The following is a 23,731-nucleotide window of genomic DNA, read 5'->3' on the forward strand; positions in this document are numbered from 1 at the left end:
GATAGCAAGGGTCAACACTAAGGTCGGAACCTCAACTGACCTTTCAGGAATTGTCCACACTCGCCCCGTTCTAACAGAAAAGCTGAGAGAGTCAACAATTCCAATCTTTCCCATCCAATGAACATTCAAGGTAAACATGCCCTATGGTGACAAGAAAGTGATCAAAAGGAGATAGATAACAATGGATGCTGCTTACGCTTTTACAGATCATCAATCTCGGGGTCGAACCGTTGAGTACCTATGGGCAGACATCAGTACACTGTCAGGGTCATGTGTGCTTGCAACAAAGAAGGCCCCAGAAACCTAGTTGATATCAAAGCTGGGGGACATGCCCACACCAGCACAAGGTCTTATGTACACAATAGAGGCAGCCATCAGGCAACTAACTAATAACTGACAGCTGCAGACTGGATCAAACCAGAGATGAAGAAGCAAAAAAGAAGAAGTTGATGGAAATACAGGTCATGTGGCAATTATGCTAGTGACCCAAAGGCATGCCCTGACATACACCCTTGAACATGCCAATGTATTATACACATGATGTCAAAGAAGAGTCAAACATGTAAGCACAAGTGGCACAAACTACATAATTTCACTGGGTGGAGAGTGACACTGCTGTGCAGGTAACAAGCAATATGACATTGCTGGAGAAAAGCACACATGCAAGAGACAGAGGGGGTGGGGAAAAAGAAACAATATACAGAGGGTGGGAAAAATGCTAAGGAATACCAGGCTGGAAAGTGACCTTACAAGCAAGCAAGCATGTTTTGATAATGGTATACAATGTACACATCAACTTCATCCCTAAATCGATCGACGATGGGGCTCATTCTGCATGGCGGAATAGGATGAACTCGGGAGAGTGAGCAAGGGCAATTAAAAACGCAAAGCAAGAACTGTCGCCGAGAAAGACAAAATTAACAGAAATGAAGTTTACTCTTCACACCGTTCAGAATAGAAAGAACCAGGAGGACGGCGAGCGTGGATCAAGTGAGTTATTAGATACACAACTGCGCCGAAACACCCCTTCAGGCCCTCTCGATCAGTCTCACATCGCCCAAATTCTTCTTCTCCAAATCACTCATCCCACTTGTCTCCTCCGCTATATCGCCAGCGTGATGGGCTTCGCCTGCATAGGCATTATCCTTCCCTCCTTCTTCGAACGCCAACGCGTGTTCTTCAAAGTGCGTAGAATGACGCTCTGGCCCGAGAAAAGTGACAATGATCGTGAATATTGCTACGGTTCCGAGGAGGATACTGTTCGGATAGATAAGTGAGTAAAGCGTGAACTCACGAGGACAAGGATTAGATGAGAGGATCGAAGAAGCGGGGAAGGCAGAAAATGGACAAAAGAACAAACGTTTGCGCACCCTTGAACCTTTGCATAATCAGGGACAATTTTCCCACGGAGCCTCGTCTTAAGATGGTCACCACCAGCTAAAAATATCCATCACCCAACATGATCATTCCAGTGACGTGACCCATCCAACGGAGGAATGATCCAACGAGAAAAACAAACACGACCATAAAAAGGAAGTGAGATAAAGAATGAGTCAACAGCCGTTACTTTAACCCTCGTCAAGAAGGACTGATGAGAAGCGAAACTTACTCGCTTCGATTTGAGCCGACGCCGACGAAACCATGTTACCAAGTTGATAAACGACCCCAGTCCACTGCGTCAAACCCAAAACCAAAATTAGCATTCTGTCAAAGCCACATTCCATTTCCCCTAAAACCAAATCTGATCCACAGATAGGGATGGCGGGCAAACAAAGACGAACAAAGACGAAAAAAAAAAAAAAAAAACAGTGTATACTCACCGTAGCGCGGAAACCTGGAGGGCTCAACTCGGCTAACTGAACAGGGATAACTCCCCAAGCGCCTTGCACGCCGAACTGAACAAAGAAAGCGCCTGCCGAGAGGCCACCGAACGAATAAGGCAAGATCCAGAGTGGGATGAAACATCCGACGAGGAGAATGAAAAGGATGATCGTTAAACGACGCCCGAGGTATTGGGAGACGAAGCCGGCCGTTGCTCCTCCTGTGATAGCTCCTACTACATTGGGTGCAGAGAAAGGGGGGAGGTCAGCGAGTGTGAATGGGAAAGGGGACGTGAGGGGAAAGAACATACAGTTTCCAATAATAGTGGCCACAGTCGCATGGTACGAATCGAACCCTTTGCTCGCTTGCAAGTACGTCGGGTACAAATCTATGAAAAGTTCAAACATCGCATCAGTATTACTCCAAGCTCTAGCTACATTCCAAGAGCGACGAAGCAAGCCACCATATTGTCCCTTCAAAACATTAGCCCCTCGGCAAGATGCCCACACCGCAAGCGGCTACGGCCACATCATACGATTGAGCTCCAAACGCCCGCTCTGACCAGGGAGAGATGCGAAAAAAGATACCACTCACCCTGAGACCCATGACTGAGAAAGTTAAAACCAGTCATCAAAAGCACCCCATAAATACACAACAGCCAATGCTCCTTCAACATTTGACCAATGCGACGGAGAAATATCCGTGTCTTGCTCCCTTCAACTTCATCATACTTGCCTTCTGCCTCCAGCTTAGCCTTCAATTCCCTCTTTTCATTTTGAGCTCGGAGGAAAAGATCAGATTCGGGGAGGGATAGACGGACGAGGCCTGCGACGAAGGACAAGCAAGCTGCGAACCAAAAAAGAGTGCGCCATTTATGTCTATTGTGTGCGACGAGGGTCTATCGGTTTATTGGAAGCCGTTTGACGCAGTGGCACGTGGGGTGTGGTTGTGAATATTGAAAGAGAAGCGGATGAAGTTGAGAAGCAACCATGCGGTTGAAGGCATGAGGAATGATGAGCGAGAAGCGTGAATGAGAGCACGAAGACCAAATCAAGTCAGTCCAATAACTGAACAGAGAATCGCAGGTCACATACCAAATTGACCACAGCCGCAATCAAATAACCTAGTATCAAAAGTCGGAATTAACTCCAATTCAAACTAGAATAACCCCTATTGAGAGAAAAAAGGTAACGGAGTAATTACTCACCCACTGCATAACCCTGCTGCAAGACCCCACTTCCCAACCCTCTCAACTCGACTGGCAGACTCTCCAAAGCCGTCGCGCTCGCCATACCCCATACCCCGCCCATCCCGATTCCAAATAACGAACGACAGGCGAGGAATTGCTTGAATGTTTGACAGAAGGAGGTGCCCACTTGGAGGACGGTGATCAGAAAGAGGTTGAAGACGAGAGGGTATTTTCGGCCAAACCGGTCGGAGGCTGTGGTTGAGAGAAAAGGAGAAGTTGGTCAGCAAACATGATTCGGGGCATGAAGAGGATTAAACGTACCGAGACCAAAAAGAACAGCACCCAGAGAACGGAAAAGAAGGGTAAGGGTAATACTAGTCGTAATATCATGCGTGCTACAGTCCCGAAGAAAATAAGTAACAGTAGTAAGATATGGTTAAACGAATCAACGATATACCTTCGATCAAATTGTTTGCTAAGAAACGTAACGGTCAAACTGACACTGAAAAAATCCAGTGCATCGCAAGTCCAAGCGAGCCAACCAGCTGCACGACGAAGCAAAAAAAAGCAAACCCCTCACTCCTCAGCCTTTGCACATTAGCAAACTAGAAACAGAGACATACAAAAGAACATCAACCAGTGCTTGAGTTCTAACTGTTTCAAAAGTTCGAATTTGCTGGGCCCATCCCTCCGAGGTGGATCAGGCAACTTGTAAGACCTGAGGTGGTTGATGACAGCTTGCCGGAGGCTGACTTCCATTGTTCTTCTCTCCCTAAGAATGAGAAGGAGTCAAGAAGCGGAAAGGGATGACGAAGATGACGAAGAATGAGGACGCGGGGGCGAAAGGGACTCGGAGAGAGAACAGGCCCCAATTTGTACTGTTCGCGCTTGTGAATGGGATGAATTGTGCAACATGTATAATTTTTATATATATCCTCACCCGCAGGTCCCATTTTTTCTCCCTGTTATATTACTGACTTGGACCCGTACTGGACTTGGTCAAATTGGCTGGTCGTTTTGAGATCGAGACAATATCCCGAAAAAAGAAATTATATCCAGAACCTATTCACGGTTAATCAAATTCCGAAATGGATGATAATATATCGTCTTGATTGCTTTGCCTCTTGTGAGCCTAAAAGGTAATCGAAAGGAAATCAAATTCCTGTGCTGCAATGGTCACCGATGCCAAGGACGGCGTTGATCGTTGTTGTCTTGATCAATTGAGTTGTACATGAAAGCCATCTATCCAACAAGATATGACAACGATTTCAACGCCCTACCAATTCCTTCCTTGAACAAATTGCCAAAACGGTTGAGTCGGGAAAGGTGGAGGGGGAAATATTAAACAAGGTGAGCGTGACCTAAGTACTCTGACGTCCTGAGTGTCGGCTCCCGCGTCGCTTGTTTAAATTATTGTGCCTGTGAGATGAGAACCCCCACCATCTTCTCAGCTCCTCCTATCTCTCTCACTTCTCTTGTTTCTCCGTTCACGCGACTGCGCGACTGCGATAGTGATTGGGGGCCCTGGTCCAAGAAAATGCTCACACACGCGCAGACGAGGACAACCCGGAGAAAGGATACATGTACGGAATATATCAACTGATGAAGTGGGCAATGATCTTGCATATATTGAATTAATCTCCTGCTCAATCGCCATTCCCACTAACCAAAACCACCCAACCGCCTAAATTATCCTCCCTCCTACCAAACATTTCCGTACTGCAACCAAGGGTAGACATACATCCAACGTGGCACTGCATAATCTATTCAGGCGTGCATATGTGGCAACCATATTTGTGGACTTCTACCCAACATGCATCGTTGTTCCCCCCCATTGACTTCTTCTCATCCTAGCTGTGTGTGAACCAATAAACCATATCTCATCACGCCCATGCATACACATTACATTCGAAACCATTTCACCCCCCACCCACACACCACAAATAATGCATTCACAAAAGCGTGTCTCGAGAAGCATATTCCTTATCCCTTTATGTCATACTCCCCTTCGATCCCGAATCTAGCCGCTTGTACGAGATACATGCAAGGGTGGTTACGGATCATCTCTGCTGTTCTTTCCGGTAGCAACCAGCGCGCATATGACCTGAGTATGGGGCCTATGTGTACCGTATGTATGAACGACGAGTCCCACTCGGAAGTCATACCTCATTCTTCTCACGTTGTGTCGTACACTTGGCGCACGGCCGAGCTACACACTCACACTAGCTGGGCATGAGTTGGATTATTCTCACCGCCCATGTGCATATATATCCTATCATATTAGCGAGCTCGTTCGCTGGTCAGGAGGCATAACACTGCCGTGTGGTGCCAGCAACAGCCCTTGGCTGAATTGGCTGTAGAGATTCCGGACTCTGGTTCTTCGCCGAGGCGCCTGGCCAGTCGGGGAAAGGAGCTAGAGTGGCGTGAAGAGTGGTTAGAGGCGTTGTTTTCCCTCCCCTGCGCGCAGAATTCTTATCTGGTGGCATTCGTTTGGTCGTGCCCGTGCCCATGTATCATGACCTCCTCCTTGGCTTTTCTGGCTTGGGATCTAATCCAGGCCACTCGCTCATTGCCTCGCTTGTTGTAATGGTCTCAGTCATTCCTGCTGCGAGTGCGCCGTGGGTTGGCGCAAGTTATCGGGTGGATTGCGCAATGATGGGACTTCTGAACCAGACTTGAATTTGGACGGTTCCCGGTCAGGGCGCTCCAGGTAGGCGAGTACGTTCCTTCCGATCCGCCAGACATAGACCATATCATAGACCGTACCCAGCCCTCTCACTCTAAAGTCACGGTCACCCCTCTCCATCGCCCCTTCCTTCCTTCTCCCGACTCAGCTCTCTCGAACTCTAATCGTTCGCATCATACCAAGACTACGCACAAACTTCCATCCAACCCTCTGACTTCCAACTGCCCTCCCCTTCCACTCCCACAACGCAACCACATGCGAGTTGCATTGAGTATCTAACAGACCGCCACTTCGGTCGCCTCCTAATATTAATCCTTCGTCCCTTGATCCAGCCTTCATTCCTTCAATCACGTCCCCTCCTCTCATTCAATCCCCACGACCTAAAATAATACTCCACACGCGCACGGACCTCCATCCTCGTATACATCCCTCCTTACAAGCTCGAACCGTGCTGCCCGCACACACAGACTTATATGTCGAATTAACGGAACCGCCTCCTGACCGATCGATCGAATACTGTGAACATTCCTTGGGCCTCGACCGAAGAACTCATCATGCAGTGAACAATCTCGCGGCATATAATTTGAGAAGGTGTCCACACACTGCCCGTGGCCATGGGGGTCACGAAAGTCAAACCTAGGCATTATTCCTCATATTAGATGGGGGTCAAATAACCGGCAGCTATGTAATCCGCATGCATGAGTCGCGCAGTGCTCGCCAGCACATCGACCAGAAGGGGTGATATACGGGGACAAGATACGGTCATGCTCGGCCGAGCTAGGCCCATATGTATGGCCTCATGCCCTGTTTGATCAAATAATAGGAGTCTAGGTGACCCGGTGTAACGCGACGTACACGATTACATCCTATTCCATGAGGGGGTCCTACTAGCTTCCATATGTTGAAAAAGAGAGATAGGTAAGTACGTGAGTGAACCTAATATTTCGGTCGGCCGCTAGGTATTAAAATATGAATCAAAGTTCAAGCAGCTGGCCCAGTTTGCCACTGTATCTCACCTTACATAGACGAACAAAACGTCCAATCGAACTGTATATGGTATTTGACTCGAAGTCAAATCACAATAATCGTGCGACATATGACTAGATACGAGCTGGTAATTAGAATATTGTGTCGATTGATGAGGGGGCATACAGGTGACATCCGCCAGTCCCTCGATGGGGAGCCAGAGCCTAGCCAGTACGTCCAGTTCGTGCGCGCGCGCACTGCATCGGCGTATCGAAGTGATCAAGGAAAACTGAGGCAATGTGCCACGCACAACCTCGGTTATGGCCTAGCCTTCAACCTTGGGTGGCACAAAACGCAATTGGCTATATAGATACTGCGTGTTGGCACTCAGTTCCCGGTCCCCTTAGCGGGCATTTACTTAATTCTAAGAGTGGGGTCCAGATTCAGGGGCTGGATGAATCGAGGCAAAAAGATTTCACCCGGTCCCGATTGGAGAGATGGAAAGATCCTACGGTACTCTGGTGGGGTAGTGGACGATTAGGGAGAAGAACCGATGAGCCGCAGCCTAGCCGTGGATGCAAGAATGTGCATCGTACACGTTGCACTTGTGACTTAGTCAACTAGGTCAGTCGACAGGACACCATTAATTGTTACCACATGGCACATGCCATGAAGTTGATCAATCGGATGAGATAGGTATCGGCAACCTTTGCACCCGGCCCCTCCTCGCCCCATATCGTACCAGATCGGTCGAACGAAACGATTCTACCTCGTACCACTCAATCGATACGGGTGCGATACGCTGTCATCGAGCGAACACGTCATCATGGTTCTCGCACGGGAACTTCCAACTCGTGTTATACACACCACCAGCTTCCATCTGAAGCGATCAAGGTGTGCACATCTCCTCAGCTATTCCGCAACACCTTCGATGGTGCATTATAGGACGCAATGCTGTTGCCGGTTTGAACATGAAATTATCGATGTCTGAAGACGGGTGGTGTCATTTTTTCTCTGTCTTAATGAGTTTTCCTACAGCCACTTCTGTTGACTGGTCCGACACGGAACAAAGCTTCAAGACTTCGCAAATGACAATGTATACCGGATTATGTAAGCCAGCTGCAATCCCAGCTTCCTTACATTCCTCTATCTGGATTATTTCCTGGCCTTGGGATGTATGTCATGTAGATGCTGGATCAAAATTGCACTTGTCTTCCGAAAATTCGCTGCAGCTTTACATAAATCTTGTTCTATTCAGCCTCCAGAAGTTGTGGCGGCAGTCTATGAAAGGGGCCGGTGGCACAATAATCTTGTTTTAAAATCAAAAACCTTTGGAGCAGTGTAGGATTTTTGGTGAAACCATGTATAATTTTGTGCACTCCACCAGTCTCCAAGTGTATATATGTACGCGTTTGCTCCTGCGCATTGTCTAAATGGTGAAGGCAGCCGATGGATTCTCAATCAATGGGAACCAGTTAATTGACGCTTGCGCAGCTTGCATCACTCTGTAACCTTGTTATATTCCCATCCAAATCTCTGATGGGCACACACCTGGTACATGCAAGAATATGTCCAAACGTGCTTGAAGCTCATTATGCGCCATTGAGGCACGTATATAAGAGCCATTGTATATTTGATTCGTTGCATGGAACTCCACACGTTCCAAAAATACATAGCCATGCATGCAACAAACCAACGCCCAGACAACCAGCTTTGGTGCATGCCGAGGAAAGCGAAAGAGAAAACATCCTTAAGTGCTAGCTTAAATTCACGACATGCTCCCCACAAGGGCGCTCCGCACAAGGGGTACGTATCGGGACATCAACAAAATTAATCCAAATTGATAGCCTTTCCGAACTTGGCATACAAGGTAGCCTTAAGGCTCTTCATTTCCTGAATGCAGTCATCCAAACGGATCTGCAAGGCATTGATCTCTCTCGCGAGACACTCTTGATCAGCCACCATCATTTTTTGTGCCTTGCCAACAGGAACATGAAGAAATGCTTCCCCTACTCGATACCTGAGCGGCAAGCGGACTAGATAAGCCTCCACTCAATTCCACATACTTATGGGTGCCTCACAGAACAGGGGTTCCCTCGTCCATGAGCTCAATAGTCTCTAATTCTGTCGACAGATCGTCCAGTGCTTCACGGTCTTCCTATTAAAGCAGCAGTGAATTGTTTGGGAAACGTTTCAGTTATGTATGGTTTGCCTTCTTCTTTTCCAAGTCTTCTTCTAAATCCTTGCATCTGGTATTGAGCTTTGAAAACGTGTTTATGCGCTGCTGGTCCTCTGCTCCTTGTAAGTCCTCTCCCTCCCTTTAGAAGAGATAAATGCGGTGCCTACCCCAGTCAACCTCTGGAGCATCCGTCTCCTCCTCTGCAGGCGTTAACTTTGGATAGATGGATAAGGTGTCTGACTCTGTAGCTCATGAATGAGGTTTACTGCACCATACGCATCTCGAATTTCCAGGAACCGTCAAACTGATGCACAGCCACCGTATCCCTAAGATTTCCTGCGCTTGTTTCTCCTTCCTCCTGTTGATACATAGGGGCCAGCGACCTGCCCCTCCCTTATCCTCAGTGCCTTCCATCCTGTCGGATGGCATCTCATGGCATCTCTCTTTCAGCCTTGGTCTCTCTGCTGCGCAAAGCCGCTACCGGCTCAACTTCGTTAGACCGTCTAAAAAATATTCTGTCCATCTACGTGGCAGTGGTGTACAGCTGCAGGGCCTACAGACACGTACTCGCTAGGGGTGCGCGAGAGTCGGTCAATGATGTATGGTTAACACTGGTCCGAGTACGCTTTTCTATATTTGCTGAAGAGCGTGGTGACTAAAAATATAATCCCCTAAAAGTTCTTTGTATCACTGGCAATGCGCTTTCCGTCTGTCCGGAAGAAAATCGAAACAGAAATGGGAAAGGCAAGGAGCGAAATCGAAGCCAAACTGGTGCCTTCAGGTCCTTCTGTGACACGACACCTGGCGCTACCGGCGGTTGGTCGATCCCTTGAGTGGATTGTTGCCGAAATGAATAGTATGGACGAGGAGTCGGTTACCAAGACAGATTGGAAAGATGGGAGAGTGTCTGGTGCAGTGTATCATGGTGGCGAAGACCTTGAGGTACGCTTGCCAGTGGTGATCCTGTGGATGATTAAGTTTTTACTAAACCCTTAAACTCAGAAAGTCATCACCACTACTATGAGCAAGTATATTTTTAGCAACCCTTTGCACCCTGATGTTTTCCCAGGTCCGCTTGAGTGTTCAGAATCAGCTCAAGCTCGAGTATCGCTGAAGTAGTTTCGACAGCGATTAGGAAAATGGAAGCTGAAGTCGTTTCCATGTGTCTTCGAATGTCATTCCCTCCTTCTCAGGTGATTAAAGTGACGGCCAGCTCATGCTAGTGCAAACAGATACAATAATCCAAATGGGGCTGGTACGACAACATCAGGAGGCACCGAATCGATCCTTATGTCCGTCAAGACACATCGGGACTGGGCTCGGAGCGTCAAACGCGTAACTGAACCTGAAATGTGGAGTTATTTTTGTCTCTCATCTTTCGTTGGTACCAATGAACTGTTCGTCTGAAAGGGTTGTTCCGAGCACTGCCCATGCAGCGTTCTGGAAGGCTGCGCACTTCTTAGGGGTCAAGATTCATCGCATCCCGGTTGATCCTATCACCAGAAAAGTTGATTTGCGCAGGGTCCATCGAGCAATGTGGGTAAATTAGTGGACATGGACAAAATCCTCTTTGATATAAATGCCCTGCAGAAATTCGAATACTATCATGGTATGGTCATTTCAACTAGTGAACCTAGGAATAAAATCCGAGTGATGGAACTGCTTAGCTCGTCGGGTCTGCTGTAAATTTTCCGGACGGGAACATGGATGACATTGTCGCTTTGGGTGCCCTCGCGAAACGCGGCAATGTAGGTCTTCATGGTGAGCGGTTGTTGCGGAAGGGCTGATAATCATGGAGCACTCAGTTTCATTGCGGCTCGCTGTAGTGGATTGCTGCCTAGGATCGTTCATTGTTCCATTCCTTGAAGAGGCAGGGTTCCAAATGGACTTATTCGACTTCAGGGTAGAGGGCGTCACCGCTATTTCTTGTGATACGCACAAGGTACGCCCTTCCGTGGATCAGTTTCCCAAAGCTTCAGGTTGATTAGCTGTGTTAGTACGGGTTCGCCCCTAAAGTTAGTTGTTCATTCTTTGTGGTGGCTGGTTGCATCAAATTGAGATCCCTTCCCAGGGCTCTTCTGTCATCATGTACCGAAATGCGGAGTTGCGACGTTATCAATACTCGATTATGGCTGATTGGACTGGTGGAGTATATGGGACACCTGCTATTGCCGGTTCACGGTAAGAGAAATATTGGAGAGTTCACACTGATTTCCTCATTTCGCTGACAGGCCTGGAGCGATTCTTGCGGGAACCTGGGCAGCCATGCAGCATGTAGGGCAGAGGTGCGCGAGGAATATACATACACCTGTCTTCACACATTCACAACACTTTGAATAGTGGTTACCTCGAATCCTGTCGCTCTATTGTCGGCTGCTGTAAAGCGATCCAACAAAGAATTAGAGATGAAATACCTGAATTATTCATCATCGGGAATCCACCAGCTTCGGTGTTCGCGTTTGGGTCCAAAGTGATGAATCCACTGGCTGTCGGAGATGCTATGTCCAAGAGGGGCTGGCATCTAAATGCGCTGGGAGATGGTATTGGAGTGCACCTGGCATGCACTGTGGGTATCTTTATTTTTCCAGGATACTCGGGGAACTCAAAAGCATTAATTCTCAGCGCCTCACAGTGCCTAATCAAGAGCAGTTCATTGCGGATTTGAAAGATGCCGTGGCCGAAGTCAAGGTCTCACCAGCACAGGGGGGGACCATGGTTGCAGTTTATGGTACGTGGCGGTCGTTGGGCATCACCGTTCAACACAACCGGTAACCACTTTTATCATTGATTTTACCACTGTCATTAGGGCTAGGGAGTTCAACGGTTGTAGGACCTAATATGGTTACGGAACTGGCTAGCTCATTCCTGGATGTGATGTACAAAGCCTAGGTGACATGACGCGATCGCGGCCCCTTTGTTCCTGGCTACCGAATGTGTGCAACACCAGCGCCCTTCTGCACCGCGTGGCATCAGCTCCACATTGGTCAAATTTCCTCTACTCAGCTGATTCCATAGGCTCCACTTTCCCAGAATATAAGAATTGTTGCCTTTTCCTTTTTCTTACGGGTCCTGGCATTTCATTCTTCGCAGCCTGGTTGTAGGTGACTGCTACGATACACGTGGATTCTTGTGTAAATCCCGTTCTCCTTCGAACTGAATTGGTGAAGGTATCAATTTTAATCGCCATTCTGGCCTCGGCGTCGGGCAGCCCGAGAAGAACTGACCCCTAACCACGACGCAAATTACTTAGTCGGGTGATGCACGTCGAAAGGCCGTACGCGATTGCGACGACGCACATCCAACGCAATACAGTTGAAATCATCGATGATCCTTTTTAAGTTGCTGAGATAGTTGCCGCCTAAGCTACCCAGAGTACTGAGGCTGAGCGATGTTACGAAATCATGGAGGCTGGAGTCCTGCCTAGCAGAGCGAGATCCTGTATTATTCACACACTCCGCAGCGACTCATCGCCGATACAGATCCTCTGGTAACCGTATTGCAAATTCTCCCTTCCCGGTCTCCTAAACTTCCTCCGGACATCTCCGTACGCAGGTCCAAACCATTTCATGTCGTGTGACCCCTGCGCTAAAGGTGTATCGCATTCCCCTCACCATAAAGCCACAGGTCTACTTGCAATCTTGAATTGCATCTCATCCCGGAGTGCAAGAGAGTAGTAGGGACTTGCCGCGTTAGGCAGCGTCCAGCAGTTATAACTGGTTGGCGTGGCCTGTATCGTGGCAACGCCTGCTGCTCTCATTGATCAGATTGTTGGTTAGGTCCCGATCAGAGGGTGGTGCAATTGGATCGCGCCACACGCTGGTAGACATGGGAAATGTATGCATTGAGTGGAACAAGACGACAGTGAGACGAAAGATTTGGAGCGTGGGTTACGTCGAGAAGATTTAAGTACGCCGCTATCTGCGTTTTAGCAGTCGTGTCCGATCAAAAAATCAAATCCCTCACAACACAGAGACGGGCCACGCCCGGTCCACTTGGTCCACTCAGACTGAGACAAATATGATATGTCGTATCCCATACACCAAGTGCTGTTGATATTCACCACTGCCAGGTGTAAGTGTTGAGTGGGTCAACTCCCAGGAATCCAATGAGGGCCGTCACAGGACTCCCTAGCAGCCATGGCTCATCTCCGTCCAACATACCTGCCGCAGCCCACGCATCCAGCCACCATCGCACCGTATACAATAGCCAAACCCATGCAAACACTCTTCTTATCATCGACGATGCGCCAAAAATCGGGCGAAGCAGCATCATGTCGAAAGTGATTCCGATCGGTTGGGCGAAAAAGAAATTTGCTGCCGAGAGGTCGTACTTCCAGAAACGCAGGAGTGAAGCTTGCGGTCTCGGCATTGTCCCTGGAGGAGTGGCTAGACGAACTCGAAAGACGAGACCAAGGTGAAATATTCCGGATGCAATGAAGGATAGAATCATGGTCACATAGGCGGCAGAGGGGGAAAGACGAATCTTCGGGGTTTTCTTATCCCAACGTGTGGCGTCATCGCCATCTTGCGTGATACCAACCTCGTGCAGTTCATTGCCATCATGTTGTGCGATGCTTGTCCCGTTCTGCAGAAACTTTGGTCTGCGAGCCTTCTGTTGGACGGTGGGATGACGTGTCGACGGAAATAAGAAGTAGACAAAAGGGAACGCAAATCGTAGAAACAGCCGCCGATGCATGGAGTGCCACGCTTGGCTCCAAAAGTGAGGCAATGAGTGGGACCACCAAGGGTTGTCAAAAGGGGGAGGCCAATTGTCTAGATCAGACGAGAGGCCAGATCCGACGCAGATAACGAGTAGAGATGTATGGAGTATGAGGAAGACCGCTTGGGCATGCATAAAAAATTCTAATGCCAAAACGATTTGTTGCCAGAAGGGAAGCAACATTGTGACAGGGGTGTAATTGTCATAGGACCTCGCCTTTAGGGTGGGAGAGATCGCAGCATGTATATATGACCTGATGAGGTCTAAGGGGAGATAGGTGAGAAGTGCGGAAACGATACTATTCAGCACGAATCGAGAACTGGTAAGGGAACGAGGAGCATGATACGCAGCCAACTTGGATGACGTCCAATTCCAATGACGATAGGAACGATAGCTAGTGCCATCCAGACTAGAGGTTAAGTCCAGGGCATAAATCAATCTTTCGATGCTGGTTGTAGGAAGTGGGATATTATTTCCAGAAGTGTGTTCGACGTAATGAGGGGGCCTAATGTCCAGAAGCGACAGAACACAGACATCTACTATACGAGCCACACCGATGGCGGTGAGTGTCCATATAGTTGAGTAAGACTGCGGAATAAATGACATGAGTGTTTGCAGGCGGTCTATTCAAAGCGCGCGCTTACACTCGGCCACAAAGCACCGTCATGCTCGACATAACTTCTCCAGCAGAAGTCGTAGAAGGCGTAAAGGCCCACCGGCGCTATGAGAAGTCGAAATACACATGCGGTTCGTGAGCCCTCGTACGTCAAACTGTAGTGGCTGGCAGTGAGAACGCTGAACCCGACGCCGAGAGATGGCAGGAGGCTTGCTGTGTTAGGCTCGGGTGCCATTCTGCAAGCAAAGATGGGGATCAGACCCCGCGTATAAATAAGGAAGGTCCATGTTTCGGCCCTGGCCGATCGTGGGACCCCAAGGGCGACAGGAATGAAAAGTGTGAACGAATGGCCGAGACAGCATTTTACGCCGCGAAAATGCAAAGTCTTTTATGCAAGGCCCCTTTGTTGTCTCTGATCATGCATCCGTGCTAATCCCCACCCTCCTGGTAGTCAGGGACTCTCTTGAATAGCTTTTATATCTCTCGAAATGTTGCTCGGTTTTTTATCTTTTGCGAAATTCTGATATGAACGAGCATAGGCCTGATCACGAATACATAGAATCTTAGGGCAATGCTGAGCTGTGCAGGCAGCTGTGCTGGAATATGATGGTCCCTCGAGTATGGAGGATAAGCGCCTGTCATCACATGTCATCAAGGAGGATATTCCCGATTAAATTCAAAACATGTCTCTTCCCCCCAATCCCACCTTGTACGTGCATAATCTCGATGACAAGGTAAAGAAGGATGGTAAGAAGCTTTAGAAATATAATGACTTATTTTGGTGAAGCGAACTAATGGCTGTAACATCTCCAGAACTCCGGCGGCAGCTCTACGCTCTCTTTAACACCTATGGCAAAATAATAGACGTTGTTGCCGAAAAGGGTACCAGAAAACGCGGCCAGGCGTTCGTAGTATTTAGAGATATTGCATCTGCCACATCGGCAATGCGGAGTCTTGATGGGGAGCTCTTCTATGGCAAGAAGATGGTGAGCGACAGCCCATAGTCAGTGCTTATCACATTGAGAGATCACGTACTGTCTTTTAGCGTATAGAATATGCAAAAACGTCAAGCTATGCTACATTAAGAGCCAATGATTCTAACTGGATACCCCCAAAGTTGGTTCAGTCTTCTGTGGCAAAGAAAGCAGTGGCCAATGGAACTGGCAAGTTCACGGTGTCGAATGCGGAGAACGATCAACGCAAACGATTAAGAGAGGGAGAAGACGCTGATATGAACGAGCCAGATGAGAAGAAGCGACGTGATGCCGATGATGATATGGAGATGGACGAAGATGATGACCAAAACCCAACAAAAGGTAACAATTTATGTATTCATTCCTCGAGCTGGTTCTCATTAAGCCGCCCCAATCTAGCTCGGGTCCCACCTTCCACCTCAGCAGCGCCATCGCCGTTTTTATATTGCCAGAATCTTCCAGTTGAAGTTACTGAGGACGTACTGGCTGTACTCTTCCAACAGTAAGTAATGGCTATTTCTGGGGTAGGTTCTCTCTCATCTAATACGTTCACATCTAGGTATCCTGGCTTCTTGGGCACCAAACTTTCGGCTGCAGATCCAACGACAAAATCGAAAACGGGACATGTACGGTATGCCACTACAGACGAAGCAACCGTTGCTCTGGAGGCTTTGAATGGGTTCCAGGTTAAGCGGGGGTGGAAGATGGGTGTATCATATGCTTTGGCCTGATGTGATGAATAAGGGACCTACGTGTGTATACTACCTGGGAGCTTTGCTCATCCCTTCGTGACACTTGTACGAGCAATATTGCCCGGAAAGTTACAACATTTTGTGTTGGCGTCGAAGCGCCACAATGATTTGGCCTCTCCCAAGGGGGTCTGGGGCAAGAGCTGTCAAGCTATGCAAGGACAAGGCGCGGCTCACTGAACTGTGATCCTCCGACAAGGGCAACCGGAATGCATTGAACGCTCCTTGCATAGGCCAACAGTCAATGAGAAGGGTCTATATACGTTCTCGCCGTCATAATATTTACGCAGGATCACATCGAGAGTGCATTATTGCTATTTTCAAATTTCCAGTTCGAATCGCGCTTCAGAGTTTACACTATTACTCACCCAATTCGCCATGTATGTTAGGTAGGCATCGATCAGTTTTAAAGTAGTATTCCCAAATGCAGTAAATTTAAAAATCCAGCCCGTTAAAGCAAATAGAAAGCCTACTTGTGCTTCAGATATCATCCATACGTCTATACCAAGCCTTTGACAAGCTGAAATGCATGAGCTCCCGCTCCTCGTTTGCTTTAGCGGGCTTTATTTATTGCATTTGGGAATTTAAAAAAAAAGAAAAACTGATCTATACCTTACATATGCGGCTAGCTACTTTGGCGCTTTTCAACGCATGTTGAGTCATGGAGATTGGTGTGATCTCTGAAAGCGCATTTTTTGAATTGCGGAGTCTGCCTGAAAATACTAGCTGTTTTGCTGGGCTCGAAATAATTGCCAACTTTCACCGGAGAAATGGCTCGAGAATCGCATCTTCCCACTGAGATTTTGGACATGATTTTCAAGCTCGCTACCAGAGCCGTCACTGTCGACACATCATACCAGCCGCTCAGCTGCGATGTGTGGCAGTTTGAGTCTTCATTCCCATCCGCTCCATCGTGGCACAGGTCAGAACTTGCGACCCACAAATGTTTGACTCTGGTGTCTCGACGGTGGCGCGAGCTGTCGTTACCCCTTCTGTATCACCACATTTCCCTTTTTCATGAGTTAGCCTTGTCGAGTCTAGTCGGAACGGTTGAGGCATCGCACAATGAGCTTGGTGCTCTCATTCGGCGGATCGACTTGCTATTCTCCGAAGAAAGCGGATTCCAAAATAATGACGTCCCAATTTTGCGGCTGCTGCAGAGCTGTCCCAATCTCACTGTACTCTTCCAATCTTTGCCCAAGTCCATTGGCTCAAGCCCAGGGAAGCTTACCTGCAACCCGCCCATGATGATGCTCGGCACCGCTCAAAAGCTGCTGCTTCAAGCCAGTCTTATTGGCACTTGTGCCTCGGATATGACTGCAATCCTCTCATTCCTACAGGTTCAGCGAGAGCTACGCATTCTGAACCTGTCTTTGTTCCTCGATGGAGACTGTGGGGTTAGCGCGTTGGACGTATTGAGTCTGCCGAAACTCCATACTATTCGTCTAGACAGCACGTCGCATTTCAGCGTTGGCTCTGTTGCGAAGGCTTGGGATGTTCCATCGCTAAGGAGAATTCAAGGGCCATGGGACTACAAAGAATGGTCCAAATATATCAATCCTCATCAGATCACCTCTGTATATGTCGAGCATGCATTACGATGGGATGATTTTTTGTGCGTTTGTCCTAACATCGAAGAAGTGTATCTCAACCATCAACCACCGATCTGGATATCAACACAAAATAAAATTGTGCGCATTGGTCTGGAGTTGAAACAGCAGGACGAATGGGCTATCAAGGACCATCTTATCACATTCAAGAACCCTACTATCTACCCAAACCTATCAGTCATTCGTTTGAGCATACAAAAGCCCATGTTTAAAACTAAACGCCAGGGCGTTTTTTGGGCGTATTGGGCGTCACGCTGGGAGGCGGCGGACGTCCGGCTCGAATACAAAAATGGCCATTCAATTTTTCAAGATATTCCTGACAAGTTCCGTACAGAGGACGTTGTAAACCAGTACCTCAAGTTGTTCAAGTAGAGGGCGAGTAAAACTCAGAGGCATGAGAGGTCTTGCATGGTCTCTCGTACTGTTTGATCAGCATTACAGAAGTGGGCCGCCCTCCTGTGTTAACCCCATGCTTCAAAATCCATTATATTTGACTTGCCGATGGTTGGCATTTTTCATTTATATTGTTCCCCGGGCCAGAGCGCCCGTTGTTGCTTGACCGCATGTATCATCGAATGTTAAGGGCGTTGCCATTCGCTAAACATCCGGTTTATCACACATGCATCCCAGGCAAGGGCAACCATGTATAGTTGGCGAGTCAACACTGGTTTCTGGAAACAGCAACGACAGGCCTGAGGCAACGACTGAGACGGTTGAGGCTGTGCTACAAGTGCACATGTTCAATTGAGGTTTCCTTCAAGCGACCAGCAATTGACTTACAATTGCCAGTAATTTACCATAGTTCTTCATACCCGTACTTGGGCCCAAATCAACAGAATGGCCACAAAGCGGCGGCCTGATGCCCCTTCTCTTCGAACGACGTCTCCAGTTCCAGTAAAACCTCAACTGAGCGTTGAGGAGTGGGAGGCCAAAGCTCCTTTGAGCGATGCTGCCCTGAGGAGCGTGGCGAGGCTGAAGGCTGCGTCCGAACAAAGGCCCCTCCCTCTTAAAGTATTGTTGCTCACTGGCGGACTCGATTGATATCTGTGGGACTGACGTAAGGGGATCCAGTTTGTTGAAGGGCGCAACCCCTCAGCTTCTCGTCCATCCACCCCACGAAATGCTATGCTTCCTTCCTCGCGCCCAGGGACTCCACTCGCCGCGAATATATCACCGCGCCAAGAGACTTTTAATGCTCCCGTACATCCTTTGCATCCTGCACATCCTATTGCGACCCCACAGCAATTTTATGACTGGTTCGCCGTTGTAGAGCAAACCATATCACATTCCCAAGAAGCTCACTTCCGAAACCACCTAGAAACCGTCCAACAGCAGCTTGCGCGATGTGAGGCTATGCGCAACAGCGTCATCGAAATAAATGATTTGGTTCAAGGAATGCTCAGCGATTGGAGGAATGTCGAGGAAGGCGCCGAAAACCTTCAAGCTGCATGCGAAAGGCTGCTGGAAGAACGAGTGGGTACCATAACTCGTTCGGATTTTGCATTTTCGTGCTCAGATTTCGATAAGGACCGCCTCATTCAAGTTACGGAGGAGATTTCAGTGCATATGGAATATTATGAGGAACTCGAACACGCCACACGAATGTTGAATCATCCTGGGGATGCAGTGGTACTTCAGGCAGACTTCCTCCTCATGGTTGAGCGCGTGGACGTTTGCATTGAGTATTTCCAAACTCATGTGAGTGTCTTTTACGCGTATCTTTGCCAACGTAATCACCGCCCACACAGAGGCATTTCGTCGAAGCAGACATATACTTGCTTCGCTTCCAGCAATGTATGACACGAGCAATGACGCTCATCAAGATTTATTTTGTTGGAAGCTTGAAATCCTTGGCTTCGGATGCTCAGCGCCGAATGACAGAACAGGTATGCACAGGGAGTCTCCACCCCGATCAAACCTCATCAATCTGTTAGAAACTTTCAGCGACAGCCGAGAAGCATATCTTATACTCCAAGTTCGGTGCTATGGCCGGTCCTGTCGCTCCATTACTCGCGGAGCTCGAAAGGAGAGCGATGGAGCATCCCGATGAGCTTGCCAGCCTCCTTTCAGAGTGTCATACAATATACTTTTCTGTGCGGAAATCCGTGATATCTGGGAGGCTGTCAGCGGAAATTAAGGCACTGGATCCTGCCAATAGCAACCTCGTCGAACTTGTACGTTGTTCTGGGCTCTCGAACCTACAGAGGTGACTTACTTGGGCGATATAGACCCGTTCGGGATGTAGTTACCTGAAGCAACTCTGCGCTGAAGAGTTTGAGCTCTATTGTCGTTTCTTCAATTCTGGGGAAGAAAAGCTCTAGTATGACCACGTCCTTTGCAATACGTGTCAGTTGCTAATGTCAGGGTTTAGCAGATATCTAGAGAGTTTATGTGATTACCTCTACGACGACTTGCGTCCCCGCATTCTGCATGAGCCGTCACTTCTCGTCTTGTGCCAAGTTTGTACCGTACTCCAGGCCTTGATGATACTCGATACCGCTGCGGCAGATAAAGTCGATTCGGATGACGAAGCAGGGCATAGATTGCAACACCAACGCATTCCTCCCGTGGATCGATCTTTCGCTGCTAGGCTTATATCGTTGGTGGGGGCCAACGCCGAGGTCCCTAAGCCTCTCCAAAGGCTTAACACTGCACACTTATTGCAAATGATTCTACAAGATGCCCGGACACGACTCTTCTTTAAAGCGCAAGCTGCTGTGCAGGCAGAGATCCGTCACTTCGCTCCTTCAAAAGCCGACCTGGATTATCCCGGAAATATCAGTTGTGAGTGGTTTTGTTGGTCATCCATACTTTTCTTGCACTCATCCAGGCAAAATCCAGCCCCGAGCGCAACCATCCCCGAGGATGAATCGGTCATCAATACCGAGTTGTTCGCCGCTCTCTCATATCGCGAGTCAAGGGCTGCCTGGTATCCAACCCTACGAAAACTCCATTGGGTTTTATCACTCCTTCATGACTTTGTTGACGTAAGTTGATACCCTGAGCTTCTGCTTTCAAACCCCTAACCCAGGATATCGGAACCAGCCTGCAATTTTCGAGGACATGGCAGGCGAGGCGATCGGCGCTTGCCGCCACTCCCTTTTCTCGGCTTCCCAACTCGTTGCAGCTCAGTCCTCCGAGCTTGATGCTCAGCTCTTCTTGATTCGTCATCTCATGATTCTGAAGGAGATGACCAGCGTGCTGGATGCAGAAAGAGTGGAAGGGGATGCCCGTCCTGTTGGACCTCAGCAGCCGGCTCTGGGTAAGCAGGATCCAAGCACCGTTTTTGTGTATGTGATACCAACACTCCACCAAGTAACTGAGTATCTAGGGGCCTTACTGCGGGGGACATCCTCAATCTTCGGATCTTCGACCTTATTTGGGGGTTTGATCTCTTTAGGTGCATCAACAGACGATTCTGCCAAACTGGTATGTACATAACAAATTCATTTGCTTTATCCTCGTTGAGCCACGGCTAGTCTGCAGACGAAGAACTTAAACGGGAGTGCGAAACCCTTATAAATATGTGCGCTGAACGAGCCACTCAGCCACTACGGGATGCACCTTGGAACCTGAGCAAAAATCCTAATGGTGCCAACCTTGCAGGAACGGCTGTCCCCATAATTTCAACTCAAATGAATCGATTCCTTGAAAATTGTGAGAATGAGGTACGGGCATGGGTTGAGAAACTGCGTCTCTATCTTGAAGATGCGAGAACGGTTGGTATCCTTGTGGCGCCAATGCAAGCGAATGCGGTGAGCCGTTATGAGGGATTCCGCGCCTCGATGAACCTTGACGCGGAGCAGGAACCAATAGTGTCTACAGCAGAGCTTTGGGATCTACTTCGGTCATGGTGTGGAGAGTGAATATTGTAAATGGCTAGTATATTAGAACTATAAAACCTATTGGCACTTCAAAGCACCCAACGCATATGTGTCTATTGCGCGGCTGGCGAAGTTGTTGCAAAAAAAGCCAGTCCTACCCGAACCTTCTCTGCTAAATTTTGGAGTTCTTCATCATCGCTGTTCGTCCATCTTTCCGACTCCGGGATCTCTGCTTCATTTACCCCTGCGCGAATTTTCCTCTCCCAGCTCCTTTTTTTACGGTGGGAAATGCCAATGTGGCGAGGGTCGCTGTACCCGGTGTAAAGGATGACCGCGGTAGAATGGGGGAGATGAGCAACTAGTTTGTCGATAGCGGTGTTCAGCGATCTCAAAGCGGTTTCACCCTCAGGTTGGGATGTGAATGAAGGGATATCGCCCGAGGATGTTGCATGATAGGTCCATCTAAGGGCGCGTGGCAAGTTTGGAAGGTGGCCATACACAAACTCGTGATGCTCGAGGGCACCGATTATACCAGAAGCAATCTAAGATATGGATGAGTGAATGGTGAATAACTTATGAACATGGACGCACCTCGTCATCGTTCGTGCAATCGAGTTGACTGTTGGATCCGCTCCCATATCTTTGGCTTTCAGGCCCAACAAAGGCTGCTTTCATCCCCTTCATTCGTACTCTGTCCCATATCGACGTTGAAACAACCTTCCCAAATGCCATGTCATTCTCCAGTTTCTTCTTAACAAGCTTTACACAAGCCTGAGCATCTTCGATAGGGGAGTGCCCTCTGGGTCCCGACGCCGGCGAGGGTTGACCGGCAGTCCCAGAACCCACGAGGATTGGGCGCTGGTCTTGGATGGTGATCCACAAATACCTTTGTGCCAGCCATTTCAAACTGGCTTTTCTCGTTGGCCATGCTAGGTTGTCATATATAACTGAAGTGTCGATGCAGCGGTTGTGAGCGAGCTTGAGAGCCGCCAAGTCATGTGCAATGTGATGCCCAATGAGAATGCATCGAGAATCCCGCATCAGCTGGAGGAGCTGCCTCTGAGCGTCTGCTAGAGTAGTTGTCACTGATTCCAGCATTTCAGCGATCACTCCGGTATATCTAGATGTATCGGGGAATCAAATTGTGCGAAATATGATCCATATATTGGTTGGGCTTACTCCGTGAGATAATCTCTGACTTCGCTATCCGGTTTCACGTAGAGGTCCAACAGCGGTTGGTCCTCCCAGAAATCAACGACACCCAGTCGTACTAGTTCCTTTCCGCTTGAAGTGTCCACCATTTCACAGTCAAGAGCTAAGACGACTTGCTCTTCTCCAGCATCAGCAGTAGCCGATGGTGGTTGAACCCAAGCAGATGTTCTCACAGGTGTTCGAGGATAGGACATCCATCCATTTGCGACATGAAGAACGTCAGCCTCCAAGCATTCTTCAGAGATATCTTGATCCATAGGTACATCCGTAGAGTCTAGTGGATCATTAAGGGGTGATAAAAGTCCCTCGCGAAGAACTTGAGATGGAGTGAGAAGGAGGGATTCAAGCGTGGCCTTTTCCACAGTTGTGAATCCTATAGACCATAGTATCAGCGGAGATATCGGAAGACGCATTAAGACGAATCGTGCATACGTTTCGGGTGGACGTCCTGATTGTCAGAAGTCTTATACGAGGGCCCCGCCATGAACGCTTCTACAGCATCCTCAAGGTTTGTCTTCTCGCCGGAGAAGTAGGTTGGCAGCCCATGAGTGAACAACTTGGCCATAGCTGGAAGCTTATTCTCGGGGTATGACTGATGAATGGGTAATGGAAAAGCGGGGGAGTTGGAGGTTTGGGCCGAGGGAGCGGGAATCATGGCACTCCCAGAAAACATTGAGGTAGGGTGCACTTTTTTCCTCTGGACGTGTGGCGGTGGTGGCGGCATCCCAAGAATATCTGGTGTTATTCCAGGCACATGCAAAACAAGTATACGCTTTACTAAAGGCATCGACTAGGGGCGAGTGTACATGAGGAGTGTGTCAACTTTACGCCGGTTCAGCAAACTCACAGGAGCTTTGATAAATTTTATGTATTCGGACGTTACTTTTTCGCGTATCATGGTCAGAGGAACGCTCCTCAGAGCCTTGAAGGAGAGGAAGTGAATAAAGGGAGGGAAATGTCAACACGGCCAACGAACGTGAAGCGAGACAGGTGTTGTTCGTGATTTCAGCTCCTTGGAATCAAAGATGAAATGTGTTACGCCCGAAGAATGATTGTTCTTTTTCTTCTTTGCTCCAGGACCGACGGTCACCCACTCCCCATCATAGGCTGACGGATCGCTCGCAGGCGCAAAACCGCGACCTAAAGACGCAGCCCCTGCATCACTCCCGTGCCGCTTGCGCTTCTT

At 48.6% G+C, this 23,731-nt stretch overlaps 9 protein-coding genes across 9 annotated transcripts; 5 read left to right on the forward strand and 4 right to left on the reverse strand.

Annotated features, from left to right (window-relative positions):
- Window positions 1–1,028: 1,028 nt before the first annotated feature.
- EI90DRAFT_2904021 (major facilitator superfamily domain-containing protein) lies at window positions 1,029–3,769 on the reverse strand (the record flags this gene model as incomplete). The annotated part of the gene is made up of 11 exons (XM_039054162.1): window positions 1,029–1,257; window positions 1,371–1,437; window positions 1,610–1,673; window positions 1,821–2,056; window positions 2,132–2,209; window positions 2,416–2,719; window positions 2,916–2,944; window positions 3,029–3,262; window positions 3,332–3,405; window positions 3,468–3,555; window positions 3,634–3,769. The coding sequence occupies 11 exons, from the start codon at window positions 3,767–3,769 to the stop codon at window positions 1,029–1,031; spliced, it is 1,539 nt and encodes a 512-aa protein (XP_038922916.1).
- Window positions 3,770–7,197: 3,428 nt separating this feature from the next.
- Window positions 7,198–8,004, forward strand: EI90DRAFT_3032755 (uncharacterized protein). The gene is made up of 2 exons (XM_039058412.1): window positions 7,198–7,556; window positions 7,608–8,004. The coding sequence occupies exon 2, from the start codon at window positions 7,634–7,636 to the stop codon at window positions 7,979–7,981; it is 348 nt and encodes a 115-aa protein (XP_038922917.1). The 5' UTR covers window positions 7,198–7,556; window positions 7,608–7,633; the 3' UTR covers window positions 7,982–8,004.
- Window positions 8,005–8,457: 453 nt separating this feature from the next.
- On the reverse strand, window positions 8,458–9,506 carry EI90DRAFT_1325618 (Prefoldin subunit-domain-containing protein). The gene is made up of 5 exons (XM_039051670.1): window positions 9,113–9,506; window positions 9,009–9,054; window positions 8,875–8,954; window positions 8,744–8,820; window positions 8,458–8,682 (listed from the first exon to the last, which is right to left on the reverse strand). The coding sequence occupies exons 1-5, from the start codon at window positions 9,209–9,211 to the stop codon at window positions 8,493–8,495; spliced, it is 492 nt and encodes a 163-aa protein (XP_038922918.1). The 5' UTR covers window positions 9,212–9,506; the 3' UTR covers window positions 8,458–8,492.
- On the forward strand, window positions 8,886–12,045 carry EI90DRAFT_2965379 (PLP-dependent transferase). The gene is made up of 16 exons (XM_039055525.1): window positions 8,886–8,954; window positions 9,009–9,461; window positions 9,520–9,783; window positions 9,844–9,910; window positions 9,970–10,015; window positions 10,074–10,193; window positions 10,252–10,377; window positions 10,432–10,450; window positions 10,509–10,602; window positions 10,668–10,783; window positions 10,839–10,856; window positions 10,913–11,022; window positions 11,073–11,126; window positions 11,182–11,407; window positions 11,464–11,569; window positions 11,648–12,045. Exons 2-16 carry the CDS (start codon window positions 9,264–9,266, stop codon window positions 11,728–11,730), a joined length of 1,647 nt encoding a protein of 548 aa, XP_038922919.1. The 5' UTR covers window positions 8,886–8,954; window positions 9,009–9,263; the 3' UTR covers window positions 11,731–12,045.
- Window positions 12,046–12,897: 852 nt separating this feature from the next.
- EI90DRAFT_3011783 (uncharacterized protein) lies at window positions 12,898–14,411 on the reverse strand (the record flags this gene model as incomplete). Its single annotated transcript, XM_039056509.1, has 2 exons — window positions 12,898–14,148; window positions 14,205–14,411. 2 exons carry the CDS (start codon window positions 14,409–14,411, stop codon window positions 12,898–12,900), a joined length of 1,458 nt encoding a protein of 485 aa, XP_038922920.1.
- Window positions 14,412–14,859: 448 nt separating this feature from the next.
- Window positions 14,860–15,995, forward strand: EI90DRAFT_2965381 (uncharacterized protein; the record flags this gene model as incomplete). Its single annotated transcript, XM_039055526.1, has 5 exons — window positions 14,860–14,923; window positions 14,990–15,162; window positions 15,222–15,492; window positions 15,550–15,652; window positions 15,710–15,995. The coding sequence occupies 5 exons, from the start codon at window positions 14,860–14,862 to the stop codon at window positions 15,879–15,881; spliced, it is 783 nt and encodes a 260-aa protein (XP_038922921.1). The 3' UTR covers window positions 15,882–15,995.
- A 629-nt stretch (window positions 15,996–16,624) lies between these two features.
- On the forward strand, window positions 16,625–18,116 carry EI90DRAFT_3032763 (uncharacterized protein). The gene has a single exon (XM_039058413.1). The coding sequence runs from the start codon at window positions 16,670–16,672 to the stop codon at window positions 17,879–17,881; it is 1,212 nt and encodes a 403-aa protein (XP_038922922.1). The 5' UTR covers window positions 16,625–16,669; the 3' UTR covers window positions 17,882–18,116.
- Window positions 18,117–18,247: 131 nt separating this feature from the next.
- On the forward strand, window positions 18,248–21,573 carry EI90DRAFT_3032764 (Sec34-like family-domain-containing protein). The gene is made up of 10 exons (XM_039058414.1): window positions 18,248–18,982; window positions 19,037–19,207; window positions 19,258–19,395; window positions 19,444–19,683; window positions 19,738–19,829; window positions 19,881–20,293; window positions 20,351–20,496; window positions 20,555–20,771; window positions 20,826–20,938; window positions 20,989–21,573. Exons 1-10 carry the CDS (start codon window positions 18,635–18,637, stop codon window positions 21,373–21,375), a joined length of 2,265 nt encoding a protein of 754 aa, XP_038922923.1. The 5' UTR covers window positions 18,248–18,634; the 3' UTR covers window positions 21,376–21,573.
- Window positions 21,004–23,632, reverse strand: EI90DRAFT_3032765 (uncharacterized protein). Its single transcript, XM_039058415.1, has 6 exons — window positions 23,522–23,632; window positions 23,393–23,467; window positions 22,978–23,335; window positions 22,513–22,918; window positions 21,925–22,453; window positions 21,004–21,875 (listed from the first exon to the last, which is right to left on the reverse strand). Exons 2-6 carry the CDS (start codon window positions 23,441–23,443, stop codon window positions 21,447–21,449), a joined length of 1,773 nt encoding a protein of 590 aa, XP_038922924.1. The 5' UTR covers window positions 23,444–23,467; window positions 23,522–23,632; the 3' UTR covers window positions 21,004–21,446.
- Window positions 23,633–23,731: the final 99 nt, after the last annotated feature.

The sequence above is a fragment of the Cantharellus anzutake genome (assembly GCF_015039405.1).
Source record: "Cantharellus anzutake strain C23 chromosome Unknown EI90scaffold_3, whole genome shotgun sequence".
Classification (NCBI taxonomy): Eukaryota; Fungi; Basidiomycota; class Agaricomycetes; order Cantharellales; family Hydnaceae; genus Cantharellus; species Cantharellus anzutake.